This window comes from Trichosurus vulpecula, chromosome 7, assembly GCF_011100635.1.
Source record: "Trichosurus vulpecula isolate mTriVul1 chromosome 7, mTriVul1.pri, whole genome shotgun sequence".
Lineage (NCBI taxonomy): Eukaryota > Metazoa > Chordata > Mammalia > Diprotodontia > Phalangeridae > Trichosurus > Trichosurus vulpecula.
The window spans coordinates 250,624,365-250,651,082 of NC_050579.1; the positions used below are offsets into that span (position 1 = coordinate 250,624,365).

Sequence of the window (26,718 nt, forward strand, 5' to 3'; positions counted from 1 at the left end):
CTTCTCTGGGCCTCAATTTTCCCAGAAGTAAAAAAAAAAAAAAAAAAAAAAAAAGTTTGTACTGGGTGGCCCCCTAAAGTTCCTTCCTCTTTTAAAATGATTTCACTTCCATCTGTAAATCCTATGAATTTCCCCCCGGGTCGGGCATGGGCCATGTTAAGGTCCCTACTTTAGTAAAACGTGACCCGCATGCCAGAAAAATTCCATTTATCAACGCCCTGCCTCCGTAGGAAGAAAAGACCCGGTTGAGCCTCACTTGCCGCCATGCACACTGGGAGTTGTAGTCTCCTCGGGGGCTCACGATGCGAGGCCTCGGAGGCTCTGACTCAATCGGGACCCAATCCTGGGAGAGCGAGTTCACTCTCTGAGCCCTGATTGGATGATCGGCCCCAGAGCCCCTCCCTCGAGGCATACTAAGCCTGCCCGCGGGACTGCGGGTGAAGTTAGGGCTAGGCGGAGGCTGAGAGCGCCTTCTTTTGGCATCTTCCCACGTTGGCCCGGGCCCCACGGGAGTCTCGCTCGTCGCGATGGCCGACTATGCGCCGCCTTTCCAGGGTCTCACGGAAGAGGCCGCCCTGAGTTTCTGCTCCGACCCAGACCCCAGCACCAAGGTGGGTGGATGAGCAGGGACGTCCCGGGGCCCCGCCGCCCTTCTCCCCTCGTCCCGGGCGGCCCGGGATGGGGTCTGAGCGGCCTGCGTGTCCCAGCAGCGGGCCAGACCGGGGTCCCGCCTGCGACCCCTTCCCCAGGAGCTCCATCCAGCGTGTCCCCGCCATCTGTTATCGTTGTCCCCAATACTAATATCGTGTTAGTTTTTGACCGCAGCGGAATAAGGTTTGCTGGTATTCCCACGCAGTGGGTAGACGGAACAGTGACTGAAGTTCTAGCACATGAGTTCAAATCCTACTTCTGATACATTATATCCGATCCCACAGGAAGATAGGGAGTGGCACTGGGCCTCCCTGGGCTTCGATTTCCTTGGCCATAAAGTGAGAGAAAGGGCTGAACTCTAGAACCTGCAGACCTCTCCTTCTCTACTTATGTGAACTGAAGGTTCCCTGTTGTGGCTGTTTGTGAATCCCAACAGGTGGGGTTCAAAGGCCCTTAGGTGACTCATCTCCAGTAATTCCCTCACCTCTTACCATGCAGCATTGAGTTTCCTGTGGTTAACTCTTCCTGGGGTTTACTTGGTTTATTACAGCAGCTCAAAGTTCATTCTGTCTTTCTCGGTGTCTGTCCATTACCTTAACATATATACACTTTAAGACTTTTGAGAGCCTTTGGGTAACTGATACCCAGAAGGTGAGGTTACTACTAGCCCTTCTATCTTTAAAAAAATAAAAATCCAAAAAGATTCCAGGTCTCCACCTCAGCACCTGGTACTGGAGGATATTCTGGATTTATGTTAAGTAGCTACTCAGGCTATAGGCACAAAGGAAAGCCTAAGTTCAAAGGAAGTTTATCCTTTAAATGATTGCTGTATAGTTAATCATTTAGACCTCCTGCGGTATCTGTGTTAAGAGTTCTCTGTGGACCGTCCTCTAGAAATGGAAGACATTTTAAGTGCTCCTTGATAGAGGTAATTTAAATTGGATTACATGGAGAATACAAGAGTCACCGTTTGACTTCAGGGTGAGGTGCTAGACTAATATTGACATTATACATCACTTCAATAATGTTTATAGCTTAGACCCTCCAGCTTACCAGTAGAAAACCTGATTAATGTTAATAAGGAATACCTTTATTTGTCAAGAACCTTCCTACTATTGCTGTGTTGAATGAGAGCACATCAGTGTTTAGTGGAAAGAATATTGAACTTAATATCAGTGACCTTTGCTTCAAGTCTTGGTTCTGCCATTTTGAATAAATGAGTGAATGAAAACATTTTTAAAAAATACTTGTAAGGCGCAAAGCCTGGCGATGCAAATAGAAAATTAAGAAAGTCCCTGCTTTGCAGGAGCCCCTGTCTCTCCCCCAGGGTGCCTGGCTTCTGTGGCTTCCCCGTGTATTGCCCTGTGGGTGGTAGTATATGGGGCTGTCTGGCCCCTTCTCCACAGGTGTTAGCTTCCCTGTATGAGGGCAGCTGGGATTAGGGGGGTGGGAGTGGGGGTCCTGTCACTTTCAGGGTTCTTGCACCGATCCACCTGTTGGTGGGAGTGAAGTCAGTAGTTTTTGTTAGTGGTAGTGAGGTTGGTGGGCCCCTTTTCCGCACTTGGACTATTAATGTTATTGTCCCTCATTTTTCACTGTGTCCGCTTCACTTTTGTACGTGACTTGGATGTGTTGACCCTGTCTAGATCTGTGATTTCATCTATGTAGGGGACATCCAGATAGGGACCTTCCTCTGCCCCTGCAGATCAAAAATTGTTCTGTAGTTTCTAGTCTTTGAGAATTAACTGAGAATCCCTGAGAAGTAAAATGATTATACAGCCAGTATATTTCTGGGGCTAATCTTGAACCCAGGTCTTCCTCACTCAAAGATCAGCTCCATCGGCTGAGCTGTGCTGCCTCATAATTCCAGATTACTTTTCTTTAAAAAAAAATCATACTTATTCTTAATTTCTACAAAGTAGATGAACCAGTGTTCATGAAAACCCTGTGAAAAGGGGAGTTGTATGTATCTTCATTCCCATTTTACTGATAAAAAATTGAGGGTCTGAGAGGATAAATTACTTACCAGTGATTCTGCAGCTTGTAAATGAGGTGGGATTCAAACCTAGGCTTCCTTACTCCATGTCCAGAACTCTTTCTAGTGTTCCATGACCATGCACACTGACTGTAAGTGTAAGTTTCCAGGTGAGAGATTTTCTGGCACTCTATCAGATAAACACCACAAGTAAAGCATCTATGGCAAAATCTTCCTTCCCCAAAAATATATAAATTTGAGAGCATACTTTTCTGAATGGAGCAAGCGTAATAATTTTGTAATTTGGTTTTTTGGTATACCCTAAGAAGATATGAAGGCTGGAGAATATGAATATTATCATTGGTAGGACTGATGAATCTGGAGATTAGGAGTCAGATTTTAAAAAGAGAGAGAGTTCTCATTGGGGAAAGGTGAGGGGCGGATTCAGAAAGCATGAGAAATTGGAGATAACAGTTTCAGCATAATTTAATATAGTTTGATGGAGTTGTCAGAATCATTCATTATACTCAATTTGATATGGTAGAGAAGTCTGCAATACATTTTATAAAGATTTCCATCAAAAGTGGTTAAAATAAAAGAATTTTAGTTCCTAAAGGGATGAGCTTCGGTTATCTAATACAATCCCTGGACAGCAATCCGTTATGTGAGAAATTCAATTTCAGGGGAAATTATCTTTTTCCATAAAGTATTATGGCTATACAACTTAAGGAGTTGAGATTAAAATGCAATTCCTAAATCTGTTAACTAGTCCAGTGTTTCACAGTTTCTTAGCCCATGAAATACCTGTTGATTTATCTAGGCCTTAAGTCTAGGCCTTATTCCAGTCATCTACCTATCCATAACTCTCAGCCCCCTTCACATTACACATACTACGAATATAAAGTTGTACTTCCTTTATTCAGCATCATTAGAGGTATCAAGAAAAGGTAGAAAAGACCCTTTTCCCTTTCAACCATTCAAGACCCAGTTTTCCATTTGTTTATGTTATCCCTGTTCCTTGTATATTTTGTTTGTAACCTTTTCATTAACTCATTTCTAATGGGTAAACCAAACTACAGTCTTAGAAGTTCATTGGATTATATTGACTAGGCAGTATAAGCACTATATTATTTTTAAAAAGTAATATCACAATGGTAGAGTGTTTCCACAAACATTGTGTACTGTCTAGCTTGTTTCTGTGGTTGTTTTTTAACTAGACCTCTGATTTTATCAGTATATGGAGTTTGTAGTGAGGAACTCTCTATACCAACGGATATCCAAAGTTTCCTGGGGCACTTAGAGGTTATGTGACTCGTCCATAGTCACGCTTCCAGTATGACAGAGGCCAGAATTGAACTCAGTCCTTCCTGACTCTGAGGTCAACACTGTCTATTCTACGCCATACTGTCATCTATGTAATAGTTTAAAATATTTTATCATTATTATTATTTTCCTTTAGGATTTCCTGTTGCAACAAACAATGTTAAGAATAAAGGATCCAAAAAAGTCACTGGATTTCTACACGAGGATTCTTGGAATGACGTGAGTAAAATATATTCTACATATATGAAAAAAATATGAAAATATATAAATGTATTTTCAGAATTAGCCTTGTAACTAGGGAATGGGGGTGAGAGGAATCTCTGGGATCCTACATTAAAAATCTAGTAGAAATCTACTCTAGGATTTAATGGCTTGGAGTTCAAAGGTAGACTTTGAATGACAAATGTTCCTTTCCCCTCTATCCCACTGAGAATGTGAGAATATAAACAGAAATTTCCCTGACTTCTTTCTACTTTGCAGCCATCAAAATTGAAAAAGAAATAATTAATCTATTTAAACCCTACTGTTATCATAACAGAACCACTTCCAGGGGCTAGTGCCCTATGATTTTTCTTATTTACCTTTTTATAAAAGGCTTTGAAGACCAAGTAGGATTTTGTATTTGATCCTAGAGGTGATAGAGAGACATTGGAATTTATTGAGTTGGGGGGAGGCTGGGCACAACATGATCATGCTTTCACTTTAGGAAAATCACTTTGCCAGCAGAGTGGAGAATACACTGGAGTGGAAAAAGACCTGAGACTGGCAAACCCACCAGCAGGCTATTACAATAGTCCAGGTGTGAAATGATAAGGGTCTGCACCAGAGTGTGGTGGCAGTGGCAGAGGAGAAAAGGAGGTATATTTAAGAGATGTTGAACAGGTAAAATCTACAGGCCTTGGCAACAGATTGGATATGGGTTATAGAGTGAGGAGTTAAGGATGAAACCCAGGTTTTGAGCCTGGGAGATCAGAAGATGGTGGTACTCTCAAAGGTAACAGGAGAGTTATATGTGTATCCATTTTTCCCCTGTAGGATTATACTCACTTTGACCGCATAAGTTATTTTTGGTTGTAAACCTATATCCTTTGCCTTCTAGAATATCATATTCTAAGGACTCCTCTTCTTTATAGTGGTGGCTGCTAAATCGTGTGTGATTCTGACTAGTTCCTTGGTACTTGAATACTTTCTTTCTGACTGTTTGTAGTATATATATTTTTTTTATTTGGAAGCTCCTAAATTTGACAGCAATGTTCCCAGGAGTTTTCATTTGGGGATTTCTTTCAGGAGGTGACCAGTAGATTCTTTCTGTTTACATTTCGCCCTCTGGATCTAAGAAATCTGGGCAGTTTTCTTTAAAGATCTCTTGAAATAGGATGTCTAGACTCTGTTTTTGTTGTGACTTCCAGGTCAATTTTTTTTTCTATGAGATCGCTAAATTTCCTCCTTTTTTTAAGTCTTTTGACTTCATTTTAATATTTCTTGCTGTCTCATGGAGTCATTGGCTTCTATTTGGTCCATTCTGATTTGCAAGGTTTTGTACATCTTGGGACAAGCTGTAATTTCTTTTCTAATGTTCTCCTCCATAGCTCTCATTTCTTTTCCATTTTTTTTCTCTTATGCTCTTGTTTCATTTACTTTAAAATTTTAACTTTTTCTTTTAACTCTTTCTCTCTTCTGGGAGTTTGAGTCAAATTTGTACTCAAGCTGTGTTTTTCGTTGAGGCATTGTTTATAGATGTTTTGGAGTCATTCCTTTTTTCTGGATTTGTAACTTGAGCTTCCCTGTCACCATAATAGCATTTTATTGTGAGATTCTTTTTTTGTTTGCATATTCTCCCAGCGTACTCCCTGACTTTAGACTTTATTAGGACCAGGCTTTTTGCAGTTCTGGAGGGAAGGTCTGGGCTGGTCTATTGCTGCTGTCTTGGGGTATTGAGTGTTGTATTATTCCAGGATCTCAGGAACAGCTCAGGCTGGGGACGCGTAAGCTTTCAGTGATTGCACAGTGATCCGATCTAGAATCTAGTTCACATTCAATTGTTTTCCCCCTGTTCTGAGTCCTGCAAGTTCTTCACCTGGATTTGGGTCTGAGCCAAAGAACTATGGACTCACCTCGTTTGGAGTGTCAGTAGACTGTCTCTGGACTCAGCCACAGTTATCCACCTGGAAAGCTCTGCTGGTACAGAGTGACAGAATTGTAGGCTCCCCTTTGGTCTGGGGACCCTGTTCTACTTCTGGGGTCTGGACCACACAGCTGCTGCTTGCTTCTCTCTCAGTATACCTCCCAGTACCAACAGCCACCCCTCACCCTGGAATACTACCCCAAGACACAGGTCTCCTCCATGACTTAGAACTGGGAAGTTTGACTTGCCAGTTGATACGTTTCCCTACACCATGCACAAGTGTAAGCTCCTGTGTGCTGGACCTGGGGCCTCCTTTTGCCCTGGTACAAAGCCTTTCCCTGCACTGGAATGCTCTACACAATGTCCTTCTGGCCAGATCCTGTACCCAAACCTCTCTGTTTCCTGAGTCACACTCAACTTTTTTCTTATATTTTCCAATCAGGATTTGGTCTGTTGCACTTTCTAGACCAGTTTGGAAGAGTTCTTTGGGAAGGGTGAGGGAGATCACTGTACTTCCTGCTACTCCACCATTTTGGCTCCACACTTCTATCTGCTTTTTAAAAAGTATGTTGAGGGGCAGCCAAGGTGGTGGAGAGAAGCCAGGAAGCTTCCTGAGCTCTCCCCAGCTTCCCTCAGAAACAACATTAAATCAAGCCTCTAAATAGATTCTGGAGTGACAGAACTCACAAAAAGATGGAGTGAAACAATTTTCCGACTTAACTTAGAAGGACTTCGGGAAAAGTCTGTCTCACTTGGGTAAAAGGGGAACACAGCCCAGCACAGAAGGTGTCCAGGCAAACCAGTGAGAGGCTCTTAGCCACAGCACAGATCAGTAACTAAGGTCCTTGGATCCTGGCACAGCAGGCCAGCTGTGAGGACTCCAGCCCCAGCACAGAAGGCAATTTACGATCCCAGGATCCCTGGTACAAGAGATGCAACTAGACCAGGCCACCTCAGTGCAGTGGGCAAGCCACAAGCATCTGAGGCCCTGGTGTGGAAAGCCAGTGACCAGCCCCTTGGCCCCCAGAATAAGAAGCTTGGGACAGTGACCCCTGTGCCTCAGGAGCAGAGCTTAACTTTAAAAGTCACAAAATAAGCTAATAAATAACTAAGAAACAGAAAAGAGCCTTGATCATAGAAAGTTACTATAGCAACAAGGAAGATCAAAACACAAACTCAGAAGAAGACAACACTGTCAAAATGCCTACATGTGAGGCCTCAAAGGGGAATATGAATTGGTCCCAAGCCCAAAAAATTCTCTTGGAAGAGCTCAAAAAGAATTTTTAAAATCAAGTGAGAGAGGTAGAAGAAAAATTGGGAAAACAAATGAGAGTCATGAAGGAGAATTATGAAAAAAGAGTCCACAGCTTGGAAAAAGAAGTACAAAAATTGACTGAAGAAAGCAACTTCTTAAAAAAATAGAATTGATCAAATAAAAAAAAAAAAACACTGAAGAAAACAACTCCCTTAAAAGTAGAACTGGCCAAATGGAAGAGGAGGTGAAAAAGCTAACTGAAAATAATTCCTTAGAAATTAGAATTGGGCAAATGGAAGCTAATGACTCTATGAGACGTCAAGAGTCAGTCAAACAAAATCAAAGGAATGAAAAAATAGAAGAAAACGTAAAATACCTCATTGGAAAAACAACTGACCTGGAAAATGGGTCTAGGAGAGATAATTCAAGAATTATTTGACTACCTGAAGGCCATGATTACATGACTTGCAGTTGACTTTGAGTGAGGGAGGGCTGTGCAAAGTCACCAGCCTCACTTTCTTTCTCTAGAGCTATGTGTGTCCTGTGGCCTGATATCAATCAGGATAACTGGAGATGGCCCAGGATGTGTTGGGAGACTGTAGCCCTTTTAAGCCTTTGAGTGAGGCAACACCCATTCAGTGAATAAGTCTCTTTAAGAAGTGAATCAAGGGATGGCCCCTTTAATCAAAAGTGCTCCCTAAAAACCCATTATGTGGTGCTTGGGCAGGGACCTATTGTTGTCCAATCCATGAGATCCAGAATGAATTGGGTTTAAGGCTTGTTTCTTGAGAAAGAAATCTAGCCAGTAAACCCCAAGTTAACTATGTAGCTTTAGGCCAACAAAATGTACCTTCCTTTGGGCAGAACACCCTCAGGTAGGGGGAGAAGAGAGAAGAGGGGAAGAGAGGGGAGGAGTTCCCCAACTGGAATTGGCCAGCTAGGTGCCCATTGTACCTCTAATAGGGCAGTTAGAAGGCATATACATAGACAGAGGGTGTGGGCATAAGATGACTTTGATGTGATGGTATAAAAAAATTAAAGGGTGAAAAAAGATTGTACTGGGAAAAGAAAGGGGGAGGCAGAGAGGGTATATTACAACACATGAAGAGGCACAAATGACCTATCACAGTACAGGGAAAGAAGGGAGAGGGTGAGCATTGTTTGAATATTACTCTCATTGGATTTAGCTTACAGAAGGAATAACATATACACTCAGTTGGATATAGAAATAAGTAGGAAAGGAAAGGGGAAAGAAAGGGGGGGCTAATAAAAGGGAAGACAGATTGAGGGAGGTGGTGGTCAGAAGCAAAACACTGCTGAGGTAGGACAGGGTGAAAGGAGAGAGAAAAGTGTAAATGGGGGGGAAATAAGATGGAGGGAAATACACAGTAATCATAACTGTGAATGTGAATGGGATGAACTCTCCAGTAAAATGAACCAGAATCCTACAATATGTTGTTTACAAGAAACACATGTGAAGCAGAGGGATATACACGGCATAAAAGTAAAATTCTGGGGTAGAATATATTATGCTTCAGTCGAAGTAAAAAAAAAGCAGGGGTAGGAATCCTGATCTCAGACAAAGCAAAAGCAAAAATAGATCTAATTAAAAGAGATAAGGAAGGAAACTACATCTTGCTAAAAGGTACCATAGACAATAAAGTAATAATAATACTAAACAGTAGTATAGCATCCAGATTCTTAAAGGAGAAGTTTAGTGAGTTATAGGAAGAAATAGACAGCAAAACTGTACTAATAGGGGACCTCAACCTCCCCCTCCCAGAACCAGATAAATCTAACCACAAAATAAACAAGAAAGAAGTTAAGGAGGTGAAAAGTTAGATTTGGTAGACCTCCGGAGAAAATTGAATGGGGATACCACATGGCACTTACACAAAAATTGACCATATATTAGTGCATAAAAACCTCACAATCAAATGCAGAAAGGCAGAAATATTAAATGCCCTTTTTTTTTTGAGATCACAATGCAATAAAAATTACATATAATAAAGGACCATGGAAAGATAGACTGAAAACTAATTGGAAACTAAATAATCTAATCCTAGAGAATGAGTGAGTCAAACAACAAATTATAGAAACAATCAATAACTTCATCAAATAGAATAAAAATAATGAGACAACATACCAAAACTTATGGGAGGCAGCCAAAGTAGTTCTTAGGGGAAATTTTATATCGCTAAATGCTTACATGGATGAAATAGAGAAAGAGGAGATCAGTGAACTGGGCATGCAACTAAAAAAGCTAGAAAAAGAACAAATTAAAAATCCCCAATTAAATACCAAATTAGACATTCTGAAAATCAAAGGAGAGATTAATAAAATTGAAAGTAAGAAAACCATTGAACTAATAAATACAACAAAGAGCTGGTTTGATGGGGGGTGGGGAATGAAATATATAAACCTTTAGTTAATTTGGTTAAGAAAAAAAAAAAACAAATTACCAGTATCAAATATGAAAAGAGTGAATTTGCTGCCAATGAAAGGGAAGTAAAAACAATATTTAGAAGCTATTTTGCCCAACTATATGCCAGTAAGTCTGACAATCTAAGCGAAATGGATGAATATTTACAAAAATACAAATTGCCTAGATCAACAGAAGAGGAAATCAAATAAATAACCCCATTTTAGAAAGAGAAATTGAACCAAGCCATCAGTGAACTCCTTAAGAAAAAATCTCCAGGGCCAGATGGATTTACAAGTGAATTCTACCAAACCTTTATCTAACACTATATAAACTATTTGGAAAAATAGGCAAAGAAGGAGTCCTACCAAATTCTTTTATGACACACAAATATGGTGCTGATACCTAAACCAGGAAGAGCCAAAACAGAAAATTATAACCCAATTTCTCTAATGCATATTGATGCAAAAAAAATTTTTTTAAATGTTAGCAAAGAGATTACAGGAATTTATCATGAGGATAATATACTATGATCAGGTGGGATTTACACCAGGAACGAAGGACTAGTTCGATATTAGGAAAACTATCAGTGCAATTGACTATATCAGTAACAAAACTAACAGAAATCATGTGATTATCTCAATAGATTCAGAAAAAGCTTTTGGCAAAATACAGTACCCATTCCTGTTAAAAACCCTATAGAGCATAGAAATAAATGGAGTTTTTCTTAAAATGATTAGCAGTATCTATCTAAAAGCATCAGCAAGCATTATATGTAATGTGGATAAGCTAGAAACATTCCCCCTAAGATCAGAGGTGAAAGAGATGCCCATTATCACCGCTGTTATTCAATATACTACTAAAAATATTCACTATAACAATAAGAGAAGAAAAAGAAATGGAAGGAATTAGAATAGGCAATGAGGAAACAAAACTATCATTCTTTGCAGATGATATGATGGTATACTTAGAGAATCTTAGAGAATCAACCAAAAAACTACTTGAAGCAATTAGCAACTTTAGCAAAGTTACAGGATTTAAAATAAACCTATATAAATCATCAGCATTTCTATATGTTACCAGCAAAGCCCAGCAGCAAAAGGTAGAGAAATTCCATTTAAAATAACTGTAGACAGTATAAAATATTTGAGAGTCTACCTGCCAAGACAAAGCCAGGAACTATATGACCACAGTTACAAAACACTTTTCACACAAATAAAATCAGATCTAAACAACTGGAAAAATATCAGTTACTCATGGGTGGCAGAGCTGATGCAATAAAAATGACAGTTCTGTCTAAACGAATTTACTTATTTAATGCCATACCAATCAAGCTATCAAAAATTATTTTATAAAGCTAGAAAAAATAATAACAGAATTTATCTAGAAGATAATAAAAGATCTGGAAGATCAAGGGAATTAATGAAAAAACTGCAAAGGAAGGTGCTCTTGCTGTACCAAATCTAAAACTATATTGTAAAGCAGCAGTCATCAAAACTGTTTGGTACTGGCTAAGAAATAGGGTGGTAGATCAGTGGAATAGGATAGGTATACAAGACAGTTGTAAATGACTATAGTAACGTACTGTTCGATAAACTCAAGGACTTCAACTTCTGGAATGAGAACTCAGTATTTGGACAAAAACTGCTAAGAAAACTGGAAAATAGTATGGCAGAAACCAACATCTCACACCCTATGCCAAGATAAGGTCAAAATGAGTATATGATTTAGACATAAAGGGTGATAACATAAGCAAATTAGAAGAGTAAGAAGTAGTTTACCTGTCAGATCTGTGAAAGGAAGAATTTATGACCAAACAAGAGATACAGAACATTACAAAATGTAAAATGGATAATTTTGATTACATAAAATTAAAAACAAAACCAATGCAACCAAGATTAGAAGGAAAACAGAAAGCTGGGAAACAATTTTTATAACCAGTATCTCTGATAAAGGCCTCATTTCTAAAATAGAGAACTGAGTCAAATCTATAAGAAAACAAGTCATTCCTCAATTGATAAGTGGTCAAAGGATATGAACAGGCAGTTTTTGGATGAAAAAAATTAAAGCTATTTATAGTGATATGAGAAAATACACTAAATCACTACTGATTAGAGAAATGCAAATTAAAACAACTCTGAGGTACCACATCACATCTGTTAGACTGGCTAACATGACAAAACAAGAAATTGATAAATGTTAAAGAAGATATAGGAAAATTAGATGCGTTGAGGATAGAGTTGTGAAACTGATCCACCATTCTATTTTGGGGGGGGGGAATAATTTATTTATTTAATATTTTTTGTTTTCAGCATTGATTTCCACAGGATTTTGAGTTACGAATTTTCTCCCCATTTCTACCCTCCCCCCACTCCAAGATAGCATTTATTCTGATTGCCCTGTTCCCCAGTCAACCCTGCCCTCTGTCACTCCAATCCCCTTTCCCCTTTTCTTGTAGAGCAAGATAGATTTCTATACCCCATTGTCTATATATTTTATTTCCCAGTTGCATGTAAAAAAAACCTTTTTTTTTTGAGCATCTGCTTTTAAAACTTTGAGTTCCAAATTCTCACCCATCTTCTGTCCCCACCCACCCTTCCTAAGAAGGTGAGCAATTCAACATAGGCCACACATGTATCAATATGCAAAACACTTCCACAATAATCATGTTGTGAAAGACTAACTATATTTCCCTCCATCCTATCCTGTCCCCCTTTATTCAGTTTTCTCCCTTGACTCTGTCCCTTTTCAAAAGTGTTTGCTTTTGATTACCTCCTCCCCCAATCTACCCTTCCTCCTATCTCCCCCTCTCTTATTCCCTTCCCCCTACTTTCCTGTGTGGTAAGATACCTAATTGAGTGTGTATGTTATTCCCTCTTCAAGTCAAATCCAATGAGAGCAAGATTCACTCATCCCCCCCCACCTGCCCCCCTTCCCTTCCAGCAGAACTGCTTTTTCTTGCCACTTTTATGTGAGATAATTTACTCCATTCTGTCTCTCCCTTTCTCAATATATTCCTCTATCATCCCTTAATTTTATTTTATCTTTTAGATATCATCCCTTCATATTCAACTCATGCTGTGCCCTCTGTCTATATATATGTATATTACTTTTAACTACTCTAATGCTGAGAAAGGTCTCATGAATTATAAACATCATCTTTCCTTATAGGAATATTAAAAAAAAACAGTTCAACTTTAGTAAGTCCCTTACAATTTCTCTTTCTTGTTTACCTTTTCATGCTTCTCTTGATTCTTGTATTTGGAGATCAAATTTTTTATTCAGCTCTGGTCTTTTCATTGAGAAAGTTTGAAAGTCCTCTATTTTATTGAAAGTCCATATTTTGCCTTGGAGCATGATACTCAGTTTTGCTGGGTAGGTGATTCTTGGTTTTAATCCTAGCCCCTTTGACCTCCTGAATATCGTATTCCAAGCCCTTTGATTTCTTAATGTAGAAGCTGCTAGATCTTGTGTTATCCTGATTGTGTTTCCACAATACTCAAATTGTTTCTTTCTGGCTGCTTGCATTATTTTTGCTTGACCTGGGAACTCTGGAATTTGGTGACAATATTTCTAAGAGTTTTCTTTTGGGGATCTTTTTCAAGAAGCAATCGGTGGATTTTTTCAATTTCTATTTTACCCTCTGGTTCTAGAATTGATCCAACCATTCTAGAGAGCAATTTGGAACCATGCCCAAAGGGTTATAAAACTGCATACCCTTTGATCCAGCAATGCCACTACTAGGTCTGTACTCCAAAGAGATCATAAAAAAGGAAGAGGACCCACATGTACAAAACTATTTATAGCAGCTCTTTTGTGGTGGCAAAGAATTAGATATGAGGGTATGCTTGTCAATTGGGAAATGACTGAACAAGCTGTGGTGTATGAATGTAATGAAATACTATTGTTCTGTAAGAAATGATGAGCATGTGGATTTCAGAAAAACCTGGACTTATGTGAACTGTTGCCGAGTGAAGTGAGCAGACCCAGGAGAACACGGTACATAGTAACAACAACATTGTGCAATGATCAACTATGATAGACTTAACCCTTCTCAGCAGTGTAATGATCCAAGACTACTCCAAGGGACTCATGATGAAAAATGCTGTCCATATCCAGAGAAAGAACTGTGGAGTTTGAATGCGGATTGGAGCATGCTGTTTTTACTTTGGGGGTTTTTTGTTTGTCTTTTTCTTTCTCGTGGTTTTTCCCTTTTGTTCTGGGTCTTCTTTCATAACATGACTAATGTGGAAATGTTTAACATAATCATGCATGTATAACCTAGTTTTCTTGGCAAAGATCCTGGAGTGGTTAGCCCTTTCCTTCTCTATTTCATTTTACAGATGAGGAAACTGAGGCAAACAGGATTAAGTGACTTATCCAGGGTCATACAACTAGCAAGTGTCTGAGTTCAGATTTGAACTCGGGTCTTCGTGACGCACTGTGCCATCTAGCTGCCCTTTACACTTTTACTAATTGAATAGCCTTAATTTCTTTAATATTTCCTTATGGGACCTATCTCAAGCCAAGGCAGCAAGCATTTATTTAGTGCTAACTGTGTGCAAAGCACTGTCTTCCAAACCTTTGATTATTTTCTTGGTTTTCTTTTGAACTATTACCAAATTCTCAGTGCCTCCATAATTGTGTAGCCTTATTAGGCCACTACCCCAAAGATCAAATAAATAACAAAAGGATCCATATGTACCAAAATAGTTATAGCATCTTTTTTTTCATGGTGGCAAAAAACTGGAAACTAAAGGACTGTCCGTCAAGTTGGGAAATAACTGAACAATTTCTATTGTATGAATATAGTGGAGCATTATTGTGCCATAAGTAGTTTCAGAAAAACTTAGGAAGACTTGTATGAACTCACGCGAAGTAAAATGAGCAGAACCAGGAGAACAATGTATTCAGTAACAGCAACATTGTAAAAACAGATGAATATTGAAAGACTTTAGAGTCTAATCAGTGCAGTGATTCCATAAGCACCTCCCATATCCTGTCAGAAATAAAGATAAAAGGTGAAGAATGAGACAGACATTTTCAGACAGCCAGTGTGGGAATTTGTTTTCTTGAATATGCATGTTTATTACAAAGGACTTCTTTTGCTTTTTTTCTTCAGTGTGAAAGGAGGAAAAGAGGGAAAAGGGTTTACTGTCCTCCTTCCCCAAAAAGGAAAAAGGGGCAGCTAGGCAGCACAGTGAGTGGAGCACTGGCCCTGGAGTCAGGAGGACCCGAGTTCAAATCCAGCCTCAGACACTTGATGCCTTTACTAGCTATGTGACCTTCACAAGTCACTTAACACCAATTGCCCTGCCTTCCCCCCTCCAAAACAAAACGAAAAGGAAAGAAACAAAATAGGCTTGTTGAAGTATTTTTAATGCACAGATAAGAACAAAAAGAAGACCAGAAGTAAACACAGATAAGCAACTGACTTTGAAAACTAGATATTTTATTTATTTTGTACTTAAAAGTAAAGGCAAGTTGTATGTAGTAGAGATCTGCAGCTCCATGTACAGTCTTTTTCAGTTTTGTATACAGAAATCCTCATTTTATTTGCTGTTTTTTAAGTCAAAATAAAATTAAGGGAAAGCCTACATTGACTTCAGGCCTTTTGTCCTAGAAAAACTTTGATTTCATAACTATTAAACCATTATGAGAACTAAAATAGTTTCCATTGTTTAAATTGTTTGTGTGTGTATCTGTATCTGAGGAAATTACATTGATAAATTTATTTAGCATTTTCAGTTCAAGACATGTATTATTAAGGAGAGCTTTGGTTAACAAAAAGAATGAAGTAGTTGTTAATTTCCAGGGAGTTTCATTTTTGTAACTTCCCCCTAATCCTAAAATATCAGTGAGTGAAATAACCTGGATTTTTAACTTTTCCTAAGGTGAAGAAATCAACTGTTTCCTGTGCCTCTCTTCTCTTCCCAAATTCCTATTTGCATATCCCATAACTTTTATACGTATTAAGGTCTTCTGAGTCTGATTTATGTCTGTGTATGTACATGCCAGTGTGTGGTCAGTTGATGATCTGTATCTCAAAAAATAATTTGTCAAACTTCAGGGACCATGAACATATTGTGCAGATATATCATTCTTTAAGCTAAGTGGGTTCACATTGGGAACTCTTGATAAGGCTCATCGGCCTTTCTTACTTCATCATAAAGAAAAGAGCAGATGAGTTAGAACCAACTTGGTCAAAGAGGAATTATATGAACGGCAAAATCCTTAGATGAAGACCCCAACTGTGAACATTCCTAAATAAACATTAATTTTAATAAAAAGAAGCTAGTGGGATTTGTTTTTAAGAATTAAAATAATTGCATAATGATGATTCCTTGGTACTCTGATTATTTTTAGATTTGTTCTTTGAAATGTATTTAGTTTAGGTTCTTTTGGGGGATTTTAAAAATGCCTTTGCTGATATTAACTGGACTTTATGATATTTTCACAAATGAACCATTCAAACTGTTTTATTGTTTAATTTTGTTTCTCGAAGATTTAATCTAATTGGCTTCCTTCTGCGCCCCCCTCTAATTTCAGACTACTCCATAAGTATGATTTTCCCACTATGAAATTTTCACTCTACTTCCTGGCTTTTGAAGACAAAAATGACATCCCAAAAGATAAAAGTGAAAGAACAGCTTGGACGTTTTCCAGGAAAGCTACACTTGAGTTAACACAGTGAGTATGAGTTTTTAGGTCTTATTATAGGAAGTTGTTTCATACTGTTCTTCTGTACTAGGATCCTCTTTATATTATCATGGGGAAAAGTAATACTATCTACATGGGTGTTTGACAGTGAAGAACTAATAAGCAGAGGAACCTAAAAGGGGAGGTTCAGTTCTGTATCTCATTCTTACAGACAGGGAGGAACTGGTTGTTGGGGTTTAGAGTAATGGGAACCTTGGAAAGAAGTGACTCACTCCCAGAGTTTGTGTGGTAGAAGAAAAGAGGAAAACGCAGCATGCTCTGACAGGCATCCTTAATTCTGGAAGAACAGAAAAGGGGCAGGTGTGGTCCTGTGGACTAGAAGTCACTGCAAAAAGGATGAGAACTTCTTGAGAGCAAAATCCTGAAGACCCAAAGAGACAATTTCATTTGGGAATGAGGAAACAAAATGGAACTTGTCTGAAGAAACCAACGTGGATACAAAGAGTTAGATTGTTCAGAGGAGGGAATGCATTCTAGGGGAAAAGCACTAGCTCTGGAACCAAAGGACCTGGGTTTTAATCCTGATTCTGAGGCTTGCTTCTTCAAGAACTTGGGTAAATTCTCCCCAGGACTGGGTTTCCTCACCTGTAAAATGGGGGAGGGGAGGAGGTTTTGAACAGATGGTCTTTGAAAGCCCTTCCAACTCTAAATTTATGATGCTATATGTGCAGAGGATGGAAACAAGGGCAGATTAACAGAGGATCACTACAAAACAGTATCATGCAGGCCAGAAGTCAGAATAAGCTAAAACTGGTGAGAAAAAGCGTTTGTCTGTTTTCTGCTGAGGAGAGCAACCTTTGTGTAAGAAAGGCTAGTAAGTGAAAACATACCCAAGATGAATAAGGAGAAAGTAATTATTGAAAGCTCTGAGCTGTCCTTGATGAATCCAAGTCTCATGACCTAGATGGACTAAGTCACGGGCGCTGACAGTTCTGGTGCACTGGGATGGGACAGTGAGCCTTTGTTGGAGAGCCTGAGAAATTATGAAGAGCAGTAGGGGCCCCAGAGTCCTGGGAAGGGGACACATGTCTCAGTCTCAAAAAGAAAAATAGAGGAGGGGGTGGGAAGGTGGGGAAGGGGAAGAGCTTGGCTCTGATACCTGGCCAAATTCTGTAGTATATTATTAAAGAAGTAAGTGAGTATCTCTAAAAGGAAGCAGTGGTCACAAAAGGCAAGCGTGGCTATGTGAAGAACCTTGCTTAAGCAGTGAGCAGAATCCTACCATGAATAAATCCCCTAGAGTGGGGATCCCCAAACTTTTCATGCCCTAGCAGTGAAATAATTTTTGAGTGCACACCCAATATGTGAAATGTTTACAAATTCTAGACACGTACTGTTACACTAATAATTACATATGCTATAAGAAAATATAAATTTTAAAAAGATGAAATCATAATTGATCCTAAAGTCAGTAGGGAGACACTGGAGTTTATTGGGAATGATGCAGCTGGCCTACGTTTTAAGAAAATCACTTTGGCACCTTAAGGAAAATGACCTAGGGACCAGGGAAAGGAGAGACTTTGGGGCAGGACAATCGGTTGATCCCTGCCATGCTCTACGGCAGTGGTCTCCAGTGTATTCTGGACCAATACATTGCATTAGTCTAGGAGAGAGGTGAGGAGTGATGGAGGTGGGAATAAAGAGAAGTGGACAGATATTAGAGACATTGTGAAGGGAGGATGAAAAGATTCAGCATCCATGTAGATGCCCTGCGCAAGGAAAGACTTAGATGAACCAATGCAGAGTGAAATAGATAGCAGAATGTGGTAAAACTGCGTGGAATCACAGCAATGTGAATGATAGAATAAAGTCAAACCAAACATTGTACATAATTATAATGACCTAGCTTGGCCTGGAGATGAGATGAGAAGAGGCACCTCCCTTCCTTCATGTGGCTGGAGAAAGGGGTCTATGGCTCTGGAATGTTGCATATACCTTCTGACAACTGCTGTATTATTTGCCTTTGCTGAACTCTGTTTTTGTTTGTCTTGTTACAAAGGAGGGATAACTGGGTAGAGATAGCTGATCTATTTGGAACGAAAATGTGATGTAAAAACAAAGTTTATGTACTTTAGATTCTTACTCTCTGTGACCAAAAGCATTCTTCATTTTGCAATACCTTAGTAAAGAGGCGATTACTTGATTTTATAGTATTTCAAAAAATTTTCTTTTAAAAAATTTTCACCCTGAAATATTTATGTTTTACTTCCTTCTACAGCAACTGGGGCACTGAAAATGATGAGAACCAGGCTTACCATAATGGCAATTCAGACCCTCGGGGATTTGGTATGTTTGCATGTTCATATGTCAGATTTATGTTTATGTGCTGTTTTTTAGTATGAATATGTTTTGGGTTGGTGTCATTCTCTTCAATTTATACAAAACTAATTCGCGTAAGTAGGGCATTGGTAATGCAATTATTTTGGTTCTCTACATGCATTCTCATCTTTAGGAGTTATTAAAAGTTATTGCTTCTGCCTAGGCTTTAGATTTGCTTCATTGTGACCGATTCACTTTGGAATCTTCTTTGTATTTTCAGCAGATTTTTAAAAGTTGTAATTGCCAATATGTCATAGTTATACCAATTAGACACTTCTATCTTGAACTAAATCTTCCCATTAAAATCACAGGATTCAGTTATCTTTCTTAAAGCCAATAGAATCTTAAACCTACTAAATAAACCTACTAATTCCTTCTGGTAGTAAACTAAATGCATGGATTGAGTAAAAAGAAAATACCACAAAGCAATCAATTGTCAAGCATTTAAGTGCCTACGATGTACCAGGCCCTGTGCTCAGTCAATGCTGGGGATTAATACGATGGTGCTGGGAATTAATAGGACGAAGGAGAGAGTTCCTGTTCTCAAGAAGCTTAAATTGTAACAGAACTTAACATTATGTATACATATACAACACACACTCACACATATATTCCCACGGATTAAATACAAGGTAGTTAATACTTGCTAGCCTTTCCTTTCTTCAAGTCCAGCTAAAATCTCATTTTCCAGAGGAAGCCTTTCCTAGCCCCTCTTAATTTTAGTGCCTTCCCTCTTTTATTTATTTCCTGTTTTTCGTGTATGTAGCTTATTGTGTCCCCCTTTAGATTGTAAGTTCCTTGGTGGCAGGGGCTGTCTTTTGCTTCTTTTTGTATCCCCAGCTCCTGGCACATAGTAGGCACTCAGTAAATGTTTATTGAATGACTGAGGGTGATTAGGAAAGGCTTTACCTAGACCATGGCACTTGAGCTGCACTTTGAAGGAAAGGAAGGATTCTGTGAGGCAGAGGTGAGGAGGAATGCATTCCAGGCATGGGCATAGGCCAGGCAAAGATTCAGAGAGGAGATAATGCACTGTTTGTGAGGAGCAGAGAAAGCCAGTTGGGGGGATTTCACAGCACAGGAAAGGAGGGGAAGAGCAGTGAGCCTGGAAAGATAGGTAAGCTCTCATCTCATGGAACCTTAACCTACTCAGAATAATGCACAAGTCAAAATAACTATTATTGTCAGCCAGCTAAATACTTTTAACCCAAACCAAGTTGATTCAGTCAGTTTTTGAAAGCTTTGTTTTAAATGAACTGGATTTTTGTTACCCCTCTCTACCAGTATTGGGAGGCAGTGTGGTAATAGTGGGAAGAGCATCAAGTTTGAACTTAGGGAGCCTGGGTTCCACTTGGAGCAAGTCTCTCCATCTCTAGGATTCCGCTCTTTCTTCTCTATAATGAGGAGGTTGCCTCTTGACAGAAGATGTAGAAGAATGCATATATTTTTGAAAACAGCCAGTGTAGGAATTGGTCTTGTTTGATTATGCATATTTGTTGCAAGGACTTTGTCTTTTTTTTTTTTTTTTACTTCAAACAAATGTGAACGGAGGTGGGAGATAAAAATATGTAAGCAAAAAGAAAAGGAAAAAAAGGTGGTCATTAAGACATCTTTTCTTTTAATGTAACAAAAGAATGAAAAACCAGGAGAAAAATCAGGCATTCAGAACAGCTTTGAAAGTTACAGGCTGAATTTAGTGTATTATTATATTTTAAAAGAAAAGCAAACTCTACATAATAGAAAACCACAGTTTTGTAATAAAAGCTAGCATTATAAAAGCACTTTAAGATTCACAAAGCATTTTACATATTTCATCTCATTTTCTCATTGCAACAAATCTGTGAGGTAGATGCTATTTTACTAAGGAGGAAACAGGCTTATAGAGGTTAAGAGACTTGCCCAGGGTCATACAGCTGTTAAATGTCTTAAGTTAGGATTTGAGTTGAGGTCTTCTTGATCTCAAACCCAACGCTATCCACTGCACCACCTCGCCGCCAATTTCAAGTACAATTTTTCTGCTCTTTGTATGAAAATGCCCATTTTATTTGGTGCTTTTTAAGCTCATAATAATAATCATAAGACAGGTAAACACACAAGAGGATTGCTAGCACAGGTTCTCTCATGATCTGGTCAGATAGGAAGGACACTAAAACAGCTTCAGAGGGGTTAATAAGCTTACTTTATTCTAGTCTCGGCTTCTCAAAGGGAGTTGTTGATAATGGGAGCACCAACTCTTTCAGCATTCCTTAATCACCCTTCTTGCAGGGGCGAGTGGGGTCAATTAAGACAGGCACAGTTTGTGCACTCCCCTAAATCCGCTCTAGGCTCAGTGGGGGCTGGTTGAGGCAAATAAAGATTCCCCCCAAGCCTTGATGGGGGCTGATCAAGGTACACACAACATTCCAGCTTGTGCATTAAACCCTAGGGGTTCCCCACTTGCTAACCAGTGCCCACTTGTTTTATAGGGCAACAGGCAAAGAAGGCATCTTGTCAGCAGTAGCCTCACAAGTTTACATTATCTCACTGCTTTATATCTCACTGCGCAGTCACAGTAGATATTTACAATTTAAGCACAAATGTTTATATTATTTATCACTATCTAATGCTGCATAAGCATGATGGAGATGTTTATAAGTCATGAGCCTGGGAAATAGAGATTGTTATGGCCGTAGATCCTGGGAAACAGAGTAAACTCTAATCTACCTTACTTACAATAATAAAGAAGTTTTTAAAAAGTAAAATGAGAAGGTTGAACTAAATGACTTTTTAGAACTCTTCCAGCTCTAAATCTATGGTTCTGCTTTGCTGTATTATTTTTTTTTCTGCTCTCACAGGCCACATAGGAATTGCTGTTCCTGATGTACAAGGTGCTTGTAAAAGATTTGAAGAATTAGGAGTAAAATTTGTGAAGAAACCTGATGAAGGTAAGTCTTAGTGTCAGTCTTCTCACACTTTCCTTCATTTTAAATAATATCTACTTAAATGCCCAAAGTCTGCCTATTTCAGGAGTATCTCTGTCTCATGTCCATGTCCAAAGCTTGGTTAATGTTTCCATGGCCTTGGAAAGGTATATGCTTTAAAAGTTGTACTTCGCTATGATTTTTATTTTAAGTTATTAAATTTAATTTGTTTGCTTAGCACCTCACAGAGAGCATCTTGCATATACAGTTCTGGCTTTATGTAAATTCACACTACACGAATTCAACTTTATGTAAAAATGTTAACAGTACCGTACAGTACCATTCTCTCAACTCTTGGCTTGGTGCTCCATGGCCTCCCCACCCCCTACCCCTAACACACACAGAAACCTTAAAAAAAAATTCTAAAAAATCCTCCAAGTGAAAGGAAAGATGTGATGAAACAGAGTGACCCCACACACACAAACACACAGCCAGTGGAGCAAGTTGGGGCTTGCTTTGAGACCTCTGGAACCAAGAGGGGAGATCTTTGCCCTGCTTCCTTCACATGTCTGTTCCACCCACACACACACACACACACACACACACACACACACACACACGCACACGCACACGCACACGCACCCACCCCACCCCACCCCGCCTGCACCTTCTGTCAGTCTGTGCTGGGATATAGTGTTATCTGTCCCCAGCTCCTGCATGCTGCCCATCTTCTCCTGGCTGTGCCCCTGGATGACCCTCACCCCCACATGTTCTTCCCCCTGCTCTTGCTTCTCTGTCCCCAGACCCCATGTGTCCTTGAACCATGTGTGGCCCCCTTCCTGTGTCCTTCCCTCCCTTCCCCACATCTGTGGCAAATTTGCATTATCTACAGAACTGTCCCCTTACATAAAGTGAGAACTGTCTGTAATAACTACTTCTTAATAAATGCTTGAGGATTGAATTGGATTAAAATGGAGTCTTAGTAAACTAGAGGTATTGAAAACTGTAAAATACTAACTAACTAGTCAGCCAATGAGTCCTTTTCACCTTTGAAAAGTCAAAGAGGTCAAATTGGAATGCACAAAGAGTAGTGCCTAGTAAGTTTGTGGGGAAAAATCTAGCCCTGAGCCTTAGTAGTACTTGCAAATAGCCTTGGGCTTAGAATTGAAGAGTCTTTGGTTTTAGTCCTAACTGGAAACCATAGGACAGGGTGTGACATGACAGAAGGAGTCCTGGATTTAAAGTCAGAAAACCTGGGCTCGGATCCCAGCTCTGCTATGTGTTGTCATTGGGACCTGGAGCCAGACCTTCTCTAGACTTGTTTCCACTGCAGTATAACAAGGTGGGGGTGGACTAGATGATCTCCAAGGGTCTTCTAGCTCTGGAATTGTAGCTGTCTGTGGCCTTGCCCCTCAGACTCCTCCTCCACATACACTTACACCCTGCCTTCTGCCCCTTTCAGTAGAGCGCTCTCTAATTGGTCAACTGATAGGGAATTTAAAATTAAAAAAAAAGAAATTCCAAACACTCAGCAGAGTCACTACAGTGGAAAGCCTCTGGAATGAGAGGACCTACTAATCCACTTACCCATGTCACTGGGACTGCAGGTGAATCATTTCACTCCTCTAGATGAATTTCATCATCTGTAAAATGGGAAGGTTGGATTTGACAGTGTGAAGTCCCTGTAGCTCGGGAAACATGATCAATCCTGTGATCAGAGCTGCTTCCATTTCATTAGCTGTTGTTTTTCCTAAGGTTGTTTTCTAGCCATGTGCTTGAATGCAGACATTCTGAGAAGGGCATGTTTTCAGATAACAGTATAAGTCTGTCCAAAGAGGGCTTGGTAATTACATGTTTGAGACTTTAAATGTTAAATTTTCTTTCTTAATGATTTAGTAGTAAATATTTTACTTTCTCCCCACCCAGGCAAAATGAAGGGATTGGCATTTATTCAAGATCCTGATGGCTACTGGATTGAAATTCTGTCTCCTACTCATATGATAACCCTCACTTAGTTTTGCCAGAACACTACAGTTCTGAGATGTTTTTAGAAGACATTTTGAAAACAAGGAGCAATGTGCGTCAAGGTTCTAGACTAAAGGAAGAATGCAGTATTTACATAGTCCTCTCTCCACTTGAAATTTGTTCTTTAGTTCTATTCATGACCCATTTTGGGCTCTATTTTACATTTACTGTTCATGTTTTAAAGCATTATGTGTCTTCCACTAGTTGAAATACTATAATTCCAGCTCTGTCCTTGAATGTAGTCACGCATCTTTGCCTTTTATATAATAATTAGTACAATTCCTCCTCAGAGGCTGATTTTGAATTAGCCTTTTATGCTTCCTGAACATCACTTCTCTTTGCCTCTTAACTTTTGTTTAACCATCATTTTCAAAAAAGCATTTAATGTGCTTGTGTTGTGATGTCTTCTGAGATTTAAATGCCCTAGAAATAACTTTTCATGATAGAAAGTAGGGGAGGGTGCACACCTTGAAATTTAATGTGAACTACAAATGGAAAAATTGGAGAATTTAGTATAAAGTTTTCATTGTGTTCGAGCAGATACCGTGAGATGCAACTTTTAAAAATCTCATCAGGTTGATAAGGATGCTAGTATAAAAGTATTTTTAAAATTGTTATAGAAGCTTTTTGAGATAAGTGGAAACTTTATTCTGTTTAAGGTATTTTTCATGTAATCAAGACCTCAGTGATTCATTTTTTTTGAAGCTGTACTTTTGAGATCATGCATCTGAAATTAGAAACTTAAAATATATCGTGATAAGTCTTCCACATTTAAATGTACCATTAGATAAAGTGGAAATTTTTTTTCTTCAGCTCATGGTCAGATTCCTTATGAAGAGCTTCCTTCAGTATTGCTAGACTGGTCTTCAGGCCACAGACATAATCTGCCAACTGGGCCCATATTTAAAGTCTTTCGCTCTTTCCTCTGGAACTGTCTAAGCTTATGTTCTGCTTGTATAGACTTCGGGAAGCCAGAGTTGCCTCCATACCAAAATAAAGAATTAGAATAAAAGGCTACTTACGTTATACTGGTTGTAAATCACACTCAATGATCGCTCAACACAGAATTTAATTAACACAGGAACTGCTAATTAGCAAACGCCTCTGCTAAATGTACTTCCCTATCAAACTGACATCCATTTGATCTATTTTTAAAATATAGCTGGTCTTTAATGTTCATTATGGTCCTATAGTACAAAAATGCAATTTCACTTAGCAACATACATTTTGCAAAATGTAATGGATCCCTGTAGGCCATCCCAGTAATGACTGCGCTCATCCCACATATCCAGTCTATTGTCAGACCTTGACATTCCCACCTGTACAACATCTAGTATGTATCGGCTTTCCTCCATTCCCACACTCACAATTCTTATTCAGGCCCTTAATCACCTCTCACCTAGACCGTTGCAGCTGCTTTCTGGTTAGTCCCCTGCCTCAGTTCTTCCCCTCTTCCACCCCCCCCACCTACTCAGTGAGCTCCAGTGGCCCCTTATTACCTCTAGGATAACACTGGCTTTTTACCTTCAAAACTTGGCCACTCTCCTCACTTCCAGATATTCTGTCGTTTCCTCAAACACTATCCCAGTGCACAGACTCTGTGCCTTTGCATGAGCTTTCCCCTCCACCTGGAATGGTCTACCCCCTTACCTCTGCCTCTTAGTTTACTTGAACTACTTTGAGACTCAGCTGAAATTTCCCACTTAATCCAAGAGGTTTTTCCCGTTTCATCCATCTTACATCCTCTCTTCCAAGATTACATCTGCTCTCTTGGTCTTGGCTCTACCTCCTTGTTTACTTATCTCCCCCAATAGAATGGAAGCTCCTTGAGGGCAGGGACTGTGATTTTTGCATTCAGAACAGTGGCTGGCATGTCAGTAAGCATTTAATAAATGCTTCTTGACTTGCTAGAAGCACTTTACAATGGCTATTTGGGCTGAATAGATCTATTAAGTAACTTTTAAGTTAGTACTGTAAATTCAATTAGAATTTAATTTCAAATAAAATTGCATTGACTTTATTAGTAAATTTTTTTTTTTTGCCAGAGGTATGCATGGACACTCTTTCTAAGAGCAGTTGCCTTTGGTGAATATAGTATTTATCACGCTTTATATAAAAATGGTTTGGCAATAACAGGTACTCTTGAACTCAAGTTTTTACTCTCAGAACCACATGGTTGAAAAAGGTGGATTCACTACACCTATTCTTCAAATTCCTAAAGTCTTTACATGTAAGGGCTGCAACGTTCAAAATACTTGATTTTCTCAAAATGGTTAACTATTACTACAAATATGGGATGTGGTAGAGATTGGCGAGTAAATGGTTTAGGCTAGAGATCAAAAAGAAAGGCTAAGTATGCAAAAGAATGTTGGGAGGGACAGAATTTCATATATTAGTAACTGTTGAAATTGGAGTAAGTTTATTATAAACTATACCTCTACCTCAGTTTTCCTAAGGAAAAAAATTTCCTTTGATTGAACAACCATAACTCCAGTCCCGGATTCAGTTCAGTGAAACTTGCTAATCATGTCAGAGGTAGGTACTGTGGGTGATAAAAATGAAGAATGAGTACACTGACAAAGATGGTAGAGTGGGAGGAAGCAGTACAGCCCAGCTCTTTCCAGCAACTCCAGAAAAGGTGAAGGAAGAGGACCAGGGTTGGTTGTTGTTCAGGTGTGACCAGCTCATTACAACTCCATTTGGGGTTTTCTTGGCAAAGATACTTCAATAGTTTGCCACTTCCTTCTCCAGCTCATTATACACACACATACACACATGTACATATATTTACAGGGGGGAAGGCAGGGCAATTGGAGTTAAGTGACTTGCCCGAGGTCACACAGCTAGTGAGTGTGTCAAGTGTCTGAGGCTGGATTTGAACTCAGGTCCTCCTGACTCCAGGGCCGGTGCTGTACTCACTGCAGCACCTAGCTGCCCCTACGGCTCATTTTATAGGTGAGGAAATGGGTACACAGGGGTAAGTGACTTGCCCAAGGTCACACA

The 26,718-nt window shown here is 39.3% G+C and overlaps 1 protein-coding gene across 1 annotated transcript; it reads left to right on the forward strand.

Annotated features, from left to right (window-relative positions):
- The first annotated feature begins 273 nt into the window (after positions 1-273).
- On the forward strand, positions 274-25,735 carry GLO1 (glyoxalase I). Its single transcript, XM_036768791.1, has 6 exons — positions 274-611; positions 4,086-4,168; positions 16,301-16,441; positions 18,690-18,757; positions 21,625-21,714; positions 23,617-25,735. The coding sequence occupies exons 1-6, from the start codon at positions 528-530 to the stop codon at positions 23,703-23,705; spliced, it is 555 nt and encodes a 184-aa protein (XP_036624686.1). The 5' UTR covers positions 274-527; the 3' UTR covers positions 23,706-25,735.
- Positions 25,736-26,718: the final 983 nt, after the last annotated feature.

Excerpts from the sequence above, each read along its gene's own strand:
- GLO1 (XM_036768791.1), top strand. The coding sequence starts at position 528 with ATGGCCGACTATGCGCCGCCTTTCCAGGGTCTCACGGAAGAGGCCGCC. Across the intron at positions 16,442-18,689 it reads GCTACACTTGAGTTAACACA|CAACTGGGGCACTGAAAATG; the intron begins GTGAGTATGAGT and ends TTCCTTCTACAG. Across the intron at positions 21,715-23,616 it reads TGTGAAGAAACCTGATGAAG|GCAAAATGAAGGGATTGGCA; the intron begins GTAAGTCTTAGT and ends CTCCCCACCCAG.